The 18,678-nt window shown below is 41.5% G+C and overlaps 1 protein-coding gene across 2 annotated transcripts; it reads right to left on the reverse strand.

Annotated features, from left to right (window-relative positions):
- Positions 1 to 428: 428 nt before the first annotated feature.
- LOC115107371 (excitatory amino acid transporter 5-like) lies at positions 429 to 16,502 on the reverse strand. 2 transcript variants are annotated; one of them, XM_029630766.1, is made up of 11 exons: positions 16,242 to 16,502; positions 14,110 to 14,189; positions 13,082 to 13,297; positions 9,125 to 9,167; positions 7,086 to 7,293; positions 5,251 to 5,350; positions 3,201 to 3,434; positions 2,320 to 2,514; positions 1,871 to 2,005; positions 1,540 to 1,642; positions 429 to 1,231 (listed from the first exon to the last, which is right to left on the reverse strand). In XM_029630766.1, the coding sequence occupies exons 1-11, from the start codon at positions 16,497 to 16,499 to the stop codon at positions 1,076 to 1,078; spliced, it is 1,728 nt and encodes a 575-aa protein (XP_029486626.1). In that variant the 5' UTR covers positions 16,500 to 16,502; the 3' UTR covers positions 429 to 1,075. The 2 variants fall into 2 exon arrangements, with proteins under 2 accessions (XP_029486626.1, XP_029486628.1); XM_029630768.1 differs by lacking the exons at positions 14,110 to 14,189; positions 16,242 to 16,502 and adding an exon at positions 13,403 to 13,560.
- Positions 16,503 to 18,678: the final 2,176 nt, after the last annotated feature.

Below are 18,678 nucleotides of genomic sequence, written 5' to 3' on the forward strand. Positions count from 1 at the left end.
ACTCAAGCACTGTAATCTCAAGCACTTAAAGCCAAAAGACCCTCCCCCGTAATCCTTCTTCTTTGTCCAAGTCTTCACCGTGATTTAATCTCTCACTAACACCAGAGGCACATGCGTGTGCATGCCGTCCAAGGGCGTCATGCTCACGGCTTCCTCATGTCCTAACTAACTGGATTAATCACTGAAAGGAACTCACATCCATGACGTTGCATTTGATTACAACATATAGATACACCAGAAATCAAGCAACTTAAAACAAACAAACAAATGATTTTTCAAATAACCACAATAAATGAATCTGAAGAAACAACGTAATTCCTTGAGTACTATGTTGCTATGATTGAGGGAAGAATGGTATGGTAGTTTGTCTGTGTGCATTGGAAAACAAAATGGTTGGTGTCTGTGTAGATAAATGACTTAATCTGGCGGACAAGTGACATTTTTTATTTAAGGAAACATTACATTTAGGTTTTTGAATACAAGAAAAGCAGGGTCACATACAAAAAAAGATCATCAGACGACGTGTTTTGAATAAACAACATTTCCCCCCCTGTACTTTCCCTTTAGATTGTTGAAAATGCCAATAAATGTTAGGCACATTAAATAGAAGACGAAGTTGAGTGAAATGAGTTTATTGCCATTGACCCAGAATGTCCAGTATGACCCGACAGTAGACCTACTTCCTTTGCATGCAAAAAAATAAAATCAAGCCAAACAAGTTGTTCAAAATGCATACCTGCATGCTGTTATTATGACTGTCACATGGACCATAGAGACCAGGGTGAGGAACAGTGAGAGAAAAACATCCAGTGAATCCACAGCACGTTGGACGACTCGAGTTAATAGCAAGAGTCAATACCACATAGATTCCTAACTCATCACTGTTTAATTTTAAAACATTTTTTTGAAATAAAAGGTCTTTGTGGAAAACACTGATTTGTCCATTACAGTGTCACCGACAAAGCGAAAAGTGCACCAAAGCAGGAGCAGGTTCTTTCAGTACCGTTACATGGCACGAGTAGGGGAAAAGTGCACCAAAGTTGTCCATCATTTGAGGTTAATGTCTTTCCAGGAGTTAAACTTGACAGATGTTGTAGTAGATGGTAGGCCTCTCATTGACTGTGGCCCCCATCACATCATAGCAGCAGTCCTGCTTGTGCAGAGGCAGCTCGGTCATAGGCACACCGTTCTGCATGTTGTGAGAGTTCTGTGTACCATATGAAGGTTGTGACTAGGGAGGAACACACACACACACACACACACACACACACACACACACACACACACACACACACACTTATCAGTATCTCTGTAATAAGTGACAAACTGTGCAGACATTGAGGTCTAGATTCACATGAAATATTGATTTCAGATTGTTAAATGTGTAACCCTGGCTGGCAGACAAATTTAATCAATTTAAGACAATCATTATTATGTGCAGGGCCTCTGATACCTCACAAGAAAACAGTTCGACAGGAGCTTAACACTATAACTCAATTGTTATGATGTGGTTGCGGCTAGACAGTGACAGCTGCCTACCTTGCCAGTAGGTCTGCGAGGAAAGTCTTTCCGACATAAGTGGCCGATGATTCCTACTGCCAGGGCGTCTCCCAGCACGTTGATCATGGTTCGGAATCTGTCCCTGAGAGGACAGGGAATACAAAAGCTCCAGAGGTCAGCCTCTCACTCCAACCAAAAAACGTTTGCTTCTTGAATGCAGAAACAATTTAAGATTTCCTTTGACATATGAATGAATTCACTTTTTAACCATAAAATGTTCTGTCGTTTCAGTCACTATTAACATGTGGTATGGTATATGTTCCACTATGTAGATATTGAATATGACTAATTGTTGTCATAGTGAACTTACAGTACCCAGTCGATGGACACAATGAGAGTGATGTCATCAGGTGGTAGACCCACTGATGTCAGCACAATCACCATGGTGACGAGGCCGGCCTGGGGGATCCCAGCAGCACCTATGCTGGCAGCTGTAGCTGTTATACTTTGAACAGAGACCAACACAATCGATTACTCCGCTAAGAAGGTGCATTACAATATTGTCCTGCCATCATGAAAAATATGATATGTTGTACAGTGACATTCCCATGTAGTTGTGTGAAACTGGTCATATCAGGATGTTACTTTTTGTGAAATTGTTATAGTCCTGGCACCCAGAAACCAAGACTGTCATGGCAGACTACACAGACCGGTTACTGCTTTTGAGTTAGGACTCAAAGTTCCCCCCAGTATATGGACTGGGTAGCTTTATGAGAAGGTTTACATGATAATTGGAGTGATTTGAATCCCCATACATACCTAATGGTGACCAGCTGGCTAAAGTCCAGCTCATAATCGTTGACCTGGGCGATAAAGATGGCCGCCACGGCTTCGTAAAGAGCTGTTCCGTCCATGTTAATGGTGGCGCCCACAGGCAGCACGAAGCGTGCTATCTGCCGATCCACATTGCAGTTCTCCAGCAAACACTTCATAGTAATGGGCAGAGTAGCAGAACTTAAGAGAGAGAGAGAGAGAGAGAGAGTTGAGTTAAGGGACCATTCTAACTGATATCCTCTGGATATATTATTGTTTGTTTTCCTCCATTTGGAATAGTTTCGTTTACACTACTTAATTACAGCAATCAGCTTTCATGCTTTTTTGTTGTTGTTGTACATTTAGGCTATTATTCCCTTAATACATTTCTGTGCTTGACTGTTCACCTCTAAACACCATAGTGTGGATCAATAGCAACATGATGCAGATGCATTTGAGTAAGTTGTACGAGTTTCAAAGAAAGTGTTTGAAACTGGAGATGATCAATCAAACATTACAATGTTTATAAGGAACCCTCTGGGACAGTGTTCTTCACACCTGGTCCTGGAGGGCCACAGTGTTTTCAAGCTTTTGTCCCAACCCTGCACTAACACACCTGAATCAAATGAATCAGGTGTTATATGACTCAGCTGAATGGGGGGGGGGTACTTTAATTTCAAATCAGGGGGCGAACTGAAATTCGATTCACAAATTGAAAAAAGTAAATTTCCGATTCAACATGAGTTTAATGTCAATTCACTTCCTGCTGAACTAACTGAATTAAGAAAGGAATTGACCCCAACCCAGGTTGTTGGTTGCACACTGCAGCAACCTCCAGGACAGTGAAAAAGATAATTGTTTAATGAGAAAATAGGACACAGACAGACCTTGAGGAGGTGGCCAGTGCTATGACCAAGGCTTGAAGCAGGCCTCTGATGAAAGTGAAAGGGTTTTTCCGAGTCAGGATGAGGTAGAAGAAGGGGAGGAGGATGAGGCCGTGGACAAAAAGCCCAGCCAGAACAGTGATAGTGTACCAGCCCAGCTTCTTCCCAAGAGTAGATGGGTCCTGCATGTCCAGGATTTTTCCAGCTACGAGGAATATGATCCCAAATGGAAAATACCTGTCCGGAAAGGAAGAACTGTGTTTCACTGTTGTTCAAGAAACACCTCCAAAGACTTTCGATACAACCTACAAGTAACTGCCAAAATAAAGAAAATCCCAACATAAAGTGTCTTAATAGAGCGTTGGGCCACCATGAGCCAGAATAGCTTCAATGCACCTTAGCATAGATTCTATTGGACGGATGTAACACCATTCTTCCACAAGAAATTCCATCATTTGGTGTTTTGTTGATGGTGGTGGAAAAGGATCTCCCATAAGGGTTCAATTGGGTTAAGAGCTGGTGACGGAGGTGGCCATGGCATATGGTTAATATCATCAAACCATTTAGTGTCTCGTTTGGATAAGAGTATCAAACAGGCCAAGGCCAAATCAGTAGCCATGATGGACAAAACAACATTTGTATACCTTTTATACACCCTAAACATGAAGGGATGTTAACTGGTTAATTAACTCAGAAACCACACCTGTGTGGAAGCACCTGCTTTCAATATACTTTGTATCCCTCATTTACTCAAGTGTTTCCATTATTTTGGCAGTTACCTATAGGTCAAATGTGTTTTTCCTAATGAGCCGTTTCCACACAGTAAAACAGAATAAAAATAAATAAATTGTAATTTACATCATGCTATGTATTGACCAAATCTCAAAACTGTATAAAAAAATATAAAAAGATTTAATTGCCCTGTTGTCTCACGTGAGTTTATTCCTGCCGCTAAAAACATGTCAGAGCCAAGAGCCATTCAAGTCTTTGAGGTCGGTCTTATATCAGCAGAACCTCTGTGGTAAGTGACATCGTACAATATGGCCGGGCCAGTTTCAGGTAAACCTGAGCTGCATGCAATGTGCCTAATGACTGTATATATATATATATAAATGGACAAAGCCATCGATCACATGACACCATTCACTCTTATGTGAAGACTCAATAGCACATTTAAGCCAAATGAAATTGGTTAAGATTGCGTCTCATGGAGACATAATATTGTTGTCTCTAGTTACCACAGCCACAAAGTAAAAACTGTCTATATCATAAAAGTCATGTCATGATTTATTTTGTTGCTTAATAGTTCTAATTTAAGGCTAGGGTTAAACATTGTGGTTAAGGTTAGGTTTAAAATCAGATTTTAAGAAGATACATTTTTAGAAATAGGCAGGATTTAGCCATAATTCTAACTTTGTGGCTGTGGTAACTAGTGACGGCACAGTTTGAAATACTCCAGGAAGTGACGTTGCAGGCTAGCTTTAGTGCTTTTTCCCTCTCATTGAGTTACTCAAGTTGAAGGCCGACTGGGGTACTGCAAGCTGCCATTAGCAACTAAATGATCAATTATTGGTACCATGGTTGTATTCGATTTTACCCAAAGATTGACCCCGAAGATTGTCATTTTTTCTAGTCACTATAATGGGGGATCCTGTTTTCTGCAAACAATGCCTGCAGTACCGCGGTCCACCTTGAACCGCTGTGGCTTCAATGAGAGGGGGCAGTCATTCTGCCCTGGTGGTGCCAGAGGCCCCTGGGATAAGTCACTGTTGACCCTGAGCACAGGGTGAGCTACTCCTGTTTGACTAATCCTTGGCATGTGCAGTTCGCTGCTGGGTGGAACGAAGCAAGATCGTCGCCTGACTTCTCCACCAAAGCTTGACCACAAGACAATGACCCCATTCTCACCACATGCCCGTGTACAGGTCGTAACCTCAGAAAGTCACACTGAATGGACATCACATCCACAAACCTGATGTTAACATTCTCTAACCCACTGAGCCAGTGGAACCATGATAATGTGAACTACTTACAAAGCTCGTCCCCCACTTACCAAACAGCAGTGTTGATGATTTTCATGACACATTCGTTGATACACTGACACAAGTGAACTAGTGGTGCTCCTCTCTCGCCTATTTTCCCCAGTAACAGGCCTAAAAAAAGCCAAATTAAAATGATTTAGATAGAGATGGATACATATACAGTTGAAGTCGGAAGTTTACATAGACTTAGGTTGGAGTCATTAAAACTAGTTTTTCAACCACTCCACAAATTTCTTGTTAACAAACTATAGCTTTGGCAAGTCGGTTAGGACATCTACTTTGTGCATGACACAAGTCATTTTTCCAACAATTGTTTACAGACAGATTATTTAACTTAAAAATTCACTGTATCACAATTCCAGTGGGTCAGAAGTTCACATACACTAAGTTGACTGTGCCTTTAAACAACTTGTAAAATTCCAGAAAATGATGTCATGGCTTTAGAAGCTTCTGATAGGCTAATTGACATATTTTGAGTCAATTGGAGGTGTACCTGTGGATGTATTTCAAGGCCTACCTTCAAACTCAGTGCCTCTTTGCTTCATGGGGAAATCAAAAGAAATCAGCCAAGATCTCAGAAAAACAATTGTAGACCTCCACAAGTCTGGTTCATCCTTGGGAGCAATTTCCAAACGCCTGAAGGTACCACGTTCATCTGTACAAACAATAGTACGCAAGTATAAACACCATGGGACCACGCAGCTGTCATACCGCTCAGAAAGGAGACGCGTTCTGTCTCCTGGAGATGAACATACTTTGGTGCGAAAAGTGCAAATCAATCCCAGGACAACAGCAAAGGACCTTGTGAAGATGCTGGAGGAAACAGGTACAAAAGTATCTATATCCATAGTAAAACGAGTCCTAATTCGACAAAACCTGAAAGGCCACTCAGCAAGGAAGAAGCCACTGCTCCAAAACCGCCATAAAAAAGCCAGACTACAGTTTGCAACTGCACATGGGGACAAAGATCTTACTTTTTGGAGAAGTATCCTCTAGTCTGATGAAACAAAAATAGAACAGATGGGTCATAATGACCATCATTATGTTTGGAGGAAAAAGGGGGAGGCTTGCAAGCCGAAGAACACCATCCCAACCGTGAAGTATGGGGGTGGCAGCATCATGTTGTGGGGGCGCTTTGCTGTAGGAGGGACTGGTGAACGTCACAAAATAGATGGCTTCATGAGGAAGTAAAATTATGTGGATATATTGAAGCACATCTCAAGACATCAATCAGGAAGTTAAAGCTTGGTCGCAAATGGGTCTTCCAAATGGACAATGACCCCAAGCATACTTCCAAAGTTGTGGTAAAATGACAACACAGTCAAGGTACTGGAGTGGCCATCACAAAGCCCTGATCTCAATCCTATAGAAGATTTGTGGGCAAAACTGAAAAAGCGTGTGCGAGCAAGTAGTCCTACAAACCTGACTCAGTTACACCAGCTCTGTCAGGAGGAATGGGCCAAAATTCACCCAACTTATTGTGGAAAGCTTGTGGAAGGCTACCCAAAACATTTGACCCAAGTTAAACAATTTAAAGGCAATGCTACCAAATACTAATTGATTGTACGTAAACTTCTGACCCACTGGGAATGTGATTAAAGAAATAAAAGCTGAAATAAATCATTCTCTCTACTATTATTCTGACATGTTCACATTCTTAAAATAAAGTGGTGATCCTAACTGACCTAAGACAGGGAATTTTTAATAGGATTAAATGTCAGGAATTGTGAAAAACTGAGTTTAAATGTAGTTGGCTAAGGTGTATGTAAGCTTCCGACTTCAACTGTAGCATTGATACAGAAAAGAAGAAAAAAGAAAAGATAAATAGAAGATAAACTGTCTTTACCCATGGTGGCAGAGAAGATGACAATCCCCAGCACGTTCATCTGTTGGCTGCTGCCAGCTCTGGTCTTGTAGTGAATCTCAGGGGGTGGAGTGAGCTCCAGGAACACCGTCCGACCAGTGGGGCCACTATCGTCAGGCATGATGTACACAAAGTTGGGCTGTACTGTGACTCTAGGGACATTCAGGATACGGACCAGATCTGTTTTGTACTGGATCAATAAGAACATTGCAGATGAGGAAGGTGATTTAAAGTACAATTACCCATGAGCTGTAGTGATTTGTCTTGACTTGTTAATCACTAGCAATGGAAGGTCTTCTATGTCTGGCATATTATTAAATAAACAACCGTACAGTGCCTATAGAAAGTAGTCATACCCCTTGACGTGTTGCACATTTTCTTGTGTTACAACTTGAATTCAAAATGGATTAAATTAATAAAAATCTCACCCATCTACACAATACCCCATAACAAAGTGAAAACCAGTTTTTAGAAATGTTTGCAAATTTATTGAAAATGAAATACAGAAATATCTCATTTACATAAGTATTCACACCCCTGAGTCAATACATGTTAGAATCACATTTTGCAGCGATTACAGCTTTGAGTCTTTGAGAGGTAAGTCTCTAAGAGCTTTGCACACCTAAATTGTACAATATTTGCAAATTATTCTTTAAATAATTAATTCAAGCTCTGTCAAGTTGGTTGTTGATCATTGCACAGCCATTTGCCATAGGCTTTCAAGCCGATTTAAGTCAAAACTGTAACTAGGCCACTCAAGAACATTCAATGACGTCTTGGTAAGCAACTCCTATGTATATTTGACCTTGTATTTTAGGTTATTGTCCTGCTGAAAGGTGAATTTGTCTATCAGTGTCTGTTGGAAAGCACACTGAAAAATATTTTCTCTAGAATTTTGCCTGCGCTTAGCTCTATTTGGTTTCTTTTTATCTTAAAAATCTCCCTAGTCCTTGCCGATTACAAGCATATCCATAACATGATGCAGCCACCACCATGCTTGAAAATATGAAGAGTGGCACTCAGTAATGTGTTGTGTTGGATTTTCCCAAACATAACGCTTTATATTCAGGATATAAAGTTAATTTCTTTGCCACATTTTTTGCAGTTTTACTTTAGTGCCTTAGTTACAAATAGGATGCATGTTTTGGAATATTTGTTATTCTGTGGAGGCTTCCTTCTTTTCACACTGTCATTTGGGTTAGCATTGTGGAGTAACTACAATGTTGTTGACCCATCCTCAGTTTTCTCCTATCACAGCCATTAAAAGTTTCCTTCCTTTCCGGTAACTGAGTTAGGAAAAACACCTGTATCTTTGTAGTGACTGGGTTTATTGATGCACCACCCAAAGTGTAATTAACAACTTTACCATACTCAAAGTGATATTCAATGGCTTCTTTTTCTTTTAACCTATCTACCTATAAGCTATCGATATCTTTAAGCTATCGATATCTGGCATGGGCTCAATCCATCGCATCTACCGATATCGCCCTTCCGCATCTACGGTGTTTGTCAGACCATGATACTTCCCGAAAACCTGTCTTCTCACAAAAAGTCTGTAGCGTCCGAAATGTTTGGCCTACAAACTTTCACGAACATGGTGGTGGGTGTTCTCTGTTTTGCTCTACGACCCCCACAAGAGTCACGGGACTCATCTGATGTTGGTCCAGCCTCTTCTGCCTACTTCTGTGTGCAGCGTACAAACAGTTTGGAATACACACTAACACACTCTGTGGAAAAGTGAGACTCTCACAATCATGTACATGTCGGTTGTATTGCTCTATTAACAAAGGGATTGAATTACTTATTGACTAAAGACATTTCAACTTTTCATTTTTAATGAATTTGTAAAAATGTCTAAAAACATAATTCCACTTTGACATTATGACACAAAATCTTAATTTCATATATTTAAAATTCCGGCTGTAGCACAACAAAATGTGGAAAAAGTCAAGGGGTGTGAATACTTTCTGAAGTCACTCTCTAATGTGTCATACTGTCCATTAGCATCGGTCTGGTGTTACCTGTTGAAATGTCGCCTCAATAAGATTGGAAGGAACCATATTCCTGTAAAAAGATAATGTTATAATTTAGCTTAGCATGTTGATATGTTGGTGCATACAGTCAGGGTAAAACGTATGGCTATTCATTCCTGATCAGTATTTGTAAGGTCAAGTGTAATTATTACCGTATAAGAGGGAAGCATAATAATTCCAACTTGATAAGTATGATCATGAATAACAGGCTTTTTCAAACTTTTGAATCAAATCAAATCAGTTTATTTGTCACGTGCGCCAAATAGAACAGGTGTGGTAGACCTTACAGTAAAATGCATACATACAGGCTCTAACCAATAGTGCAAAAAAAGGTGTTAGGTGAACAATAGGTAGGTAAAGAAATAAAACAGTAAAAAGACAGGCTATATACAGTAGCGAGGCTATAAAAGTAGCGAGGCTATAAAAGTAGCGAGGCTATTGTCACAGTAATTTGTGAGCCATGCAAAGGAAAGTGGTCCCCTGCAGTCTAATCATTGATGTGTATTCCACAGAATGTATAGAAGTGATGAATACACCTTTTGATGCATGTCTGCATAAAGTGCAGCTATTTGACAATACAAAACATATTTTATGAATTGAAGTATTTTAAGGTTTAAAGTATTTGCATGGGCCAAACAATTACTATGCCTCTGCTGTAACGAGCGTTGTCGTAGTTGGAAGGAGGTGAGGACCAAGGTGCAGCGTGGTAAGTGTCCGTATTCTTTAATAAAGTAATTGAACACTGAAACAATAAATGAAACGACAAACAAATAATCCTGAATGGTGCTGGAAAAAACACTGAACAGAAAATAAACACCCACGAAACCCAGGTGGAAAAAGGCTACCTAAGTATGATTCTCAATCAGAGACAACTAACGACACCTGCCTCTGATTGAGAACCATACCAGGCCGAACACAAAAACCAACATAGACTGCCCACCCCAACTCACGCCCTGACCATACAAAGACAAAACAACGGAACTACGGTCAGAACGTGACATCTGCAAAGAAATGAAGAACTTGTGAAGTGTCTTCGTTTTACATCAGTGAGCACAGTAGAGGCAATTTGCCCCCTACGTTATCAGTTTTTACTCTGGCTCTCCTCTATTCCTCTCTTTACTCTGCAGTGTCAGAGGTCGAGTTAATAAGTGGATGAAGAGGGCAGACGACTCCTGCGAGGGCCCTTAAAAGAGGGAAGTACTTTCAGACAGGCACGAGCCATCTGTAAATCATCCCTTTTGGACAACTAAAAAAAAACGTTCATCACCCCTGTCAGTTAACTGGATTGTGTGTGTGCGTCCCAACCTCCTGAGATAGTTGTTGCTACTGCGTAGGACTACCAAGCATAGACAACAATAGGTCGTAGCATGCATATCAGGCCTATAGTACTGTACTTGACAGGACTGGAGTCAATATATCCTAATTCAAATTTTTTTTTTACGGAAAAAGTTACATGTCTTTATCATATTTATTTATTTGTATTCATTTACATTTTTTAAAATGGAATAATTACCAGAAGTAGGTATTTGTACTGGAATGTCCACTGAAGTTCTTAATTTTAGTGAGGAAAATAAACATTTTGATTAACACCCAAACAATAGATCTCACTTTAAGATATAGCCTTGGACTTCAGCATGTCTTGTATTAGGAAAGTATTGGGACAAATTCACTTATATGTGTATTAAATTAGTCAAAAGTTTAGTATTTGGTCCCATAATCCTAGCACGCAATGACTACCTCAAGCTTGTGACTCTACCAACTTGGATCCATTTGCTATTCGTTTTGATTGTGTTTCAGATCATTTTGTTCCTAATAGAAATGAGCGGCATTTATGCCTCTAACTTTTGCACTCATCATTATTCATGATTCATTCTGGATTATCAGTAATCGTGGTAGCAATCCACATGAATGTAGAAGTGTTTAAGAAACATGTTAAATTATTATTTACAATAAAAGTGACTCCAAAATGACACAATAGATTATTGACAATTCATTTCTGTTGGGCACAAAATAATCTGAAACACAACCAAAACAAACGGCAAATGCATCCAACAAATTTGCAGAGTCACAAGCTTGACGTAGTCATTGCGTGCTATGAATATGGGACCAAATACTTAAGTTTTTACTACTCTAAGTGAATTTGTCCCAATACTTTTGGCACAGTAAAATGGACTATGTAGTTTCTAAACGGTTTACCCGATATGAATGAAAATACGCTGAAGTTAAAGCTGACAGTCTCCTCTTTAACCGTGTAGTCATTATATCACTTCAAATGCTGGAGTACAGAGCCAAAACAACAACAACACAATTGTCACTGTCCCAATACAGTGGAGCTCACTGTAAAAACTGGCAGTCTGGTTGTGGGTGCTAGATTTGCCGCCAGCACTGAATGGGGCCATGCCACAGGACTGCCGGCTTCTAAATCTAGTCTCAACTCCCTTCATTCAAGACACACTGCTGTAAAAAATCCAACTTAGTCCTGAAAGCACTTTCTGGAAATCAATATCTGGAGTCTGACTGAGGAGTGCCTTCCATCTGGCCACTCTACCATAAAGGGGACGATGTTTGGGGTTGAGGGTGCTGTGACTTTTGCCCGCGCTACATAGGGATACATTGGTCCGCTAATGGAGGACTACGTTACAGCCTTATTCTAAAATGGATTAAATTGTTTGGTTTTCCTCATCAATCTACACACAATACTCCATAATGAGAAAGCAAAAACAGGTTTTCAGAACTGTTTGCAAAAGTATAAAATAAAAAATAAAAAATATCACATTTACATTGGCGCACCTGTATTTGGGGAGTTTTTCCCATTCTTCTCTGCAGATCCTCTCAAGCTCGATCAGGTTGGAGTAGAGCTTTGCTGCAAAGCTTTTTTCAGGTCTCTCCAGAGATGTTTCGATTGGGTTCAAGTCTGGGCTCTGGCTGGGCCACTCAAGGACATTCAGAGACTTGTCTCGAAGCCACTCCTGTGTGGTCTTGGCTGTGTGCTTAGGGTCGTTGTCCTGTTAGAAGGTGAACCTTCACCCCAGTCTGAGGTCCTGTGTGCTCTGGTGCAGGTTTTCATCAAGGATCCCTCTGTCCTTTGCTCCGTCCATCTTTCCCTCGATCCTGACTAGTCTCCCAGTCCATGGTTGGTGGAGCGCTGCAGAGGTGGTTGTCCTTCTGGAAGGTTCTCCCATCTCCACAGAGGAACTCTGGAGCTTTGTCAGAGTGACCATCGGGTTCTTGGTCACCTCCCTAACCAAGGCCCTTCTCCCCCGATTGCTCAATTTGGCCGGGTGGCCAGCTCTAGGAAGAGTCTTGGTGGTTCCAAACTTCTCCCATCTAGGAATGATGGAGGCACTGTGTTCTTGGGTACCTTCAATGCTGTAGAAATGTTTTGTTACCCTTCACCAGATCTGTGCCTCGACACAATCCTGTCTCTTGAGCTCTACAGACAATTCCTTTGAACTCATGGCTTGATTTTTGCTCTGACATGCACTGTCAACAGTGGGACCTTATATATAGTTGTGTGCCTTTCCAAATTATGTCCAATCGATTGATATTACCACAGGTGTACTCCCATTAAGTTGTAGAAACATCTCAAGGATGATCAAGGGGAACAGGATGCTACTGAGCTCAATTTCGAGTCTCATAGCAAAAGGTCTGAATACATTTCTATTTTTTATTTTTATAAATTGGAAAAAATGTCTTAAAACCTGTTTTTGCTTTGTCATTATGGGGTATGGTGTGTAGATTGATGAGAATTGTATTCTTATTTAATCAATTTTAGAACAAGGCTGTAATGTAACAAAATGTATAAAAATAGAAGGGGTCTGAATACTTTCCAAATGCACTGTAGCAGGGCCATTCCACGAATGAGTGCCTTTTACGTCCCTTTGATATTTTAAGTAGAAATCACGCTTCAGTTTTGCTTCTGGTTTTTCGTTATTGGTCACTCACCTAATGAGATCTAGCAAGGCATCAGCAGAAGTCATGACGGGCCCTCCTCCTAGCCTGTTGCTGTCCATCTCAGTGCCCACCCCGGGCTTGATGATGATCACCAGCAGGATACCCACCACCACCGCAATGAAGGTGGTCCACAGGTAGTAGGTCACAGTGAGAACACCCACACGACAACAGGCTTTGGACTCCATAGACGACAGGCCTGACATTAAACTGTAGAGAGAGGAAAAAAAGAGAGAGGATTGGTTAGGATGAAATAATGAAAACATGCAATAAAAATGGCCCAATAATTGCTCAGGTGCCTAAATTGGTACCCACATATGGTTCCATTCTAGTGAGTGATTAAAGGAAACTCAGGAGAATCTGGATCTAAGTGTGATCTAATGAACATTTCTATTAAAGTGGCAGAAGGACACCTTTTCAAGTGTTTGTTGTCAGCACTACTTCCTATACTACCTAACCAAACATAGCAGGCATAAAATAAATGCCTGAAACTAGATCCCTTACATACTGGTATTGACAAGAACATAAAAAAAACTGTGGGGGGAGGTTCTCTTCTGCACTGTTCAACCAATCCAGTAAATGTGGAGGAGGAGTTAAAATGGAGCGTCGCCTTGTTTCCATTCCAAACCGGAATATCTGGTTTTTGGGGAATTGGCAGAGGCTATATACTATCTGACAGTTGTAATATAACTGGAACCTGTCATGTTATGTCGACAATATGGAATATACTGAAATCTGGTTTCTAAAGTCTTGTTTCGTGGTAATGTTTTAAGCCCCATTCAACTTGAATGAAGATGTGATATCATTACCTGTCTATAGGGGGTAGCGATTATCATTGAGTGCGGTAATGCACTTTTCTCAAAAGTCACTTTTGAGGCTGGCTCTTTTTTGTGGTGTGTGAAGTATATTCAATCAACAATAGAGGAATTCTCAGTGAAGGTCAAATTCGACTTTTATTACTCTATTGCTGGTTGAATATGCAACCATATTACTGGAAAGAAGTTGACATTAAAGATGTTTACCTGGACGTGATGAGGGGGAGGATCAGCATTTTGAGCACTCTCATGAGAAGTTCTCCAGGGAATGAAAAATAAATCTTAGCCTGGAGGGGAAATCAGAAGAAACATTCATGTTAATTAATGTAAGTAGGGATGAAGCACTCACTCCAAAGCAGTTGCAGCTGGTGACTTAACACATTTGAGGAGGATGATTGTTGAAAAAAAGGCCACCTTGAAACACATTCCAAAACGTTGTCTCTTTCCACAGGAGACCCGTTACAATAGTTGGACAGATATTTTTGTTTCAAGTATTCCTTTCTTCTAGAAAAAAAGTGCCCATCAGCACACACTTGGGTGAATGTCAAAAGCCTTTTGCTTGATTCTTCGTGTCCTCTCTCCTAGATTTCTTCTCAAACCACCAAAAGGAGGTCAGAGAAGGTTCCTTCTCCTCCAATGCTCCTTCTCCTTCAATGTTTTGAGAAGGGAAATTGGGGAAAAGGCTTTTCAGATTCACCCCTTGTGAAAAGGTAAAAGGTTGTTCTTGGTTTTCAAAATCGTAAAGAAATAACTGTGAATAATATTGGTTGATTCAATCTGGTTCAGATTGGGGCCCACCCACTTGACAGCCAGGCTCAGCCAATCAGAATCTGGTTTCCCCTACAAAAGAGCTTTATTACAGACAGAAATACTGCCCCTCCCCCCTCTGACGATCCCGCAGGTGAAGAAGCTGGATGTGGAGGTCCTGAGCTGACGTGGTTACACGTGGTCTTCGGTTTTAAGGCCGGTTGGACATTCTTTAAAATGGCGTTCTCTGGCAACAGCGCTGGTGGACATTCCTGCAGTCAGCATACCAATTGCACGCTCCCTCAAAACTTGAGACATCTGTGGCATTGTGTTGTGTGACAAAACTGCACATTTTAGTGGCCTTTTATTGTCCCCAGCACAAGGTGCATCTGTGTAATGATCATGGAGTTTAATCAGCTTCTTGATATACCACACCTGTCAGGTGGATGGATTATCTTGACAAAGGATAAAATGCTCACTAACAGGGATGTACAGTAAACAAATTTGTCCACAAAATGTGAGAGAAATAAGCTTTTTGTGCGTATGGAACATTTCTGGGATACTTTATTCAGCACATGGGACCAGCACTTTACATGTTGTGTTTATATTTTTATTTTTGGTAGTAACTCGCACAGTAATTTCCTCAGGTTAAACCTCCGATACTCACTTACAAACATCAGCTTTGGGTCATGCGTCACCTCACACACCTGTGATTATCGAGCACACTTTAGGCCATGTTTGCTTTGGCAAGCCAAGTCTCAGTCTGAGATCAAATAATCCCCTTCTCCTGACAGGACTGAGCTTGGATTGACCTCAACTCTCTACTGTTCTGAACATCACATTCCTTTTGTTTTCATGTAAAAGTGGACAGGAAGGGCGTGATAATGTGGGTATACGATACCTATCCTTCTTTACCTTGTGAGCACCATAGATGGCCTATAACTCTCTAGATGTCTACTGTTGCTCCCCAACAATATGCTTGCATTTCTTTTTCTGAAGCCAGTAATCGGTTCAGCATCAATGGCCTAGATTAGAATTTATTCTGCCACAAAATGCGTTGAAAGTGCTACATTTGCATCAGCGGAGAACTTTCCTCTCAGGGACTGAAACACGTTGCTGAGTAGAGGTCATTAACTCCTTCCCTAACAACCACATCTTCAATCAAGGGGATGAATGCATGCTACCAGGGCTGCTCTTCTAGCTGTGCACTGGCTCTCTGTTGCTATAACAATTAACGCACACCACTTTTCAGGTTCCAGTCCCATCATTTGCTGATGGTGTCGTGCACTAGAAGCCTCTCTCAATGGTCCATTACGTCTGCCGGTTGATGTTCTCCAATGCAAACAGGAGCTCTGTCGGGTGTTTTAAGTGGAACACTTTCACGGATCCGCCTCATCCGAAAAGAGTGAGAGATGGTCAAACACAGAAATGTACACACTGCCAAGGGAGACACATGGACCTGGCAGACTGGCACTAGAAGCTTCTCTCAATGGTCCATTACGTTTGCCGGTTGATGTTCTCCAATGCAAACACTTCAAATAATCAAGCAGCATTTGCACATGCGTCCGAATTTGTGATAAAGAGCCACGTACCTGGGTAGAGAGATGGCTCCCTCTCAACATGAACCCCAGGAGACAGCCGGCCAACACGGCAAAAACCGAGAGTGTCAGCAAGCCGTTGAGCTTCAGGTACTCCCTCAGCCACTGTTTCAAGTCAACAACAAAAGTCCCATGTAAAAATGTCTTGACGCGTTCGTACATGGGTTTCCCCCCAGAGTCTCCTCTTGGAGAATACGTACTATTGTTGTATCGTGTTTCCTTGCCATCTGTGGGCAGTAGTAGCTCCTCCATAGTGCCAAGTCCTTCACTGGGAAGACAGTCAACTTCTTCTGGAGGGTGCAATTAATTTAGCTTACATGGGGATTAAGCCATCGTGGCTTGTGCAGAGTGAATGCCAGCCAGCCAAAGCCCACAATTAGGGAGAATGTGGAACTAAGAGGCTTACAAACGTGTAACAACATCTAACAAGTATTTGTTGTTAGGTAGCAGGCTGCCATGCTTTTGAACTTCATTGTTTATATCTTGTCATCTCAATCAATCATCACATTTATTTATAAAGCCCCTTTTACATCAGCAGTTGTCACAAAGTGCTCCCACGTTAACACAGCCTAGACCGCAAAGAGCAAGCAGAGGTGGAAGCAGAAGCACAGTGGAAAAACTAGGCTAAGAACCGAGGATTCATACTCTTCTAGCTGTTCTGGGTAGTCCACCGGGTCAACTGCTTCAACCTTGCTTTTCGCAAAACCTTTAACTTTCTTGGACGAGTTATAGGCTACTGAGGGAAAAGGTTTGACATCCCCATGACTCATGGATTTCATGTAGTAATAGTGTAAAAGGATTCAAGGATGACTTGAAGCCCGTCCCAACTTATCCAGAACATTCCCTGGTGGAAAGCAGCATTGAGCTGAGATTGGTCCATGGTTCTCACAACCCTTTCACCATCTGGCCTCTTTTTTTTTGCTATTTGAACAGCCTTTATGCTGATGTCTCTCTAATGAACCTGCTATTCTTAGATTGCAGAAGGCTCCCATGCCACGCTAACTTCACAGCTTAATAGGATTTTCCCTTGTTTGCAAATGGCTCCTGATCGTCGTCATGGCTAGATTTACTTCAATACAGGCTCTATGTCCTCTATTGTCATTGGTCAAACGTAATACTACTAGCCACCAATTTTAGGAAGTTGGCTTTAGCTAGCCCAGATAGGTTCCCAACCTCATAACTAACTACCAAGAAGCCCTTTAAGGCTATCAATCAAGTTAGAGTAGCTAGCTTGTCTAACTATCTTAGCTGGGATGCCTTATTGCGAGGTTGGTCGACTTCAGAAAAGCAAGCAATAACTAAATGTACTGAATAAGACTCAAGTTCCTTTCAATATTTGACCCAGATTTGAGCAAAGATTCAGAGAAGCATATTTAGTTTCTTTAAAAAAAGAACCAGAGTGGCGCAGCGGTCTAAGGCACCTCATCGCATGCAGTGCTAGAGGTGTTACTGCAGAACTGGGTTCATTTCCCGGGCTGTGCCACAACCAGCCGTGGCCAGGAGTGCCATAGGACAGTGCACAATTGGCCCAGTGTCGTCCGGGTTAGGGCTCATCGCGCTCTACTGACTCCTTGTGGCGGGCCAGGTGCCTGCGGGCTGACCCCGGTCGCCAGTTGAATGGTGGTTCATCCAACACATTGGTGCTGGGTTAAGCTGACGGGTATTAAGGAGCGCGGTTAGGTGGGTCATGTTTCAGGGGACGCATGACTCCACCTTCGCCTCTCCCGAGCCCGTTGGGGAGTTGCAGCGATGAGACAAGATCGAAAATTGGGGAGAAAAGGAGGTAAAATACAACAAAAAACGATGAAAAGAACCATTAGTCAGGAGGATACAGACAGCTCAAGATCTTAGATATGCAGAAAAAGAAAATACATTGGCTTAATGGCTCTAGATTGTAGAAAAAACGTATTCAGGTGTTAGGGTTAGTATGCTAAAATGCTAAATCCTACAATTTACAGTCGAGTGGCCTAGCCACCCTCCAGCCATCTTCACATACTTTGTGCCCCCTCAGATATTTGGGGTGCATGACGCCCCCGCTACTGTATGAGGTCCCTCATGGTTCCAGCCCTGCCAGCTTCACCCCAAATTTGCTCAAATTCCAAGTTGTCATTGTAGTAGCCTCTTATCAAAGAAAACTACATCTTACATACACTGCCAAACTGAACAATTCTGTACCAGGGCCATATTTTATCCAAATTGTGAATAAAATCGAATTTATCAACTGAGATGAAATGGATCCCAATTGAACTGACCCCTTCTCGAACTTTTAAGGATCAGTAGATTAATATTTCTTAAGGTCAATCTCATAAGGTTTGATTGTAATTTTGTTCTAGTTAACAAAACAAATGCACGGCTGCAATCCAGTCAAATCCTATTAGAAGCTGGTTGCATTTGAGTATTGAGCCCAAATGTCAAAGGTGAGGGAGAGAAG

Source organism: Oncorhynchus nerka, linkage group LG24, assembly GCF_034236695.1.
Source record: "Oncorhynchus nerka isolate Pitt River linkage group LG24, Oner_Uvic_2.0, whole genome shotgun sequence".
Lineage (NCBI taxonomy): Eukaryota > Metazoa > Chordata > Actinopteri > Salmoniformes > Salmonidae > Oncorhynchus > Oncorhynchus nerka.

Coding starts and splice junctions, on each gene's coding strand:
- LOC115107371 (XM_029630766.1), bottom strand. CDS start 16,499: ATGGAGGAGCTACTACTGCCCACAGATGGCAAGGAAACACGATACAAC. Junction 14,190..16,241: donor GGAGCCATCTCTCTACCCAG/GTACGTGGCTCT, acceptor TTTCCCCTCCAG/GCTAAGATTTATTTTTCATT. Junction 7,294..9,124: donor TTGAGGCGACATTTCAACAG/GTAACACCAGAC, acceptor TTATTGATCCAG/TACAAAACAGATCTGGTCCG.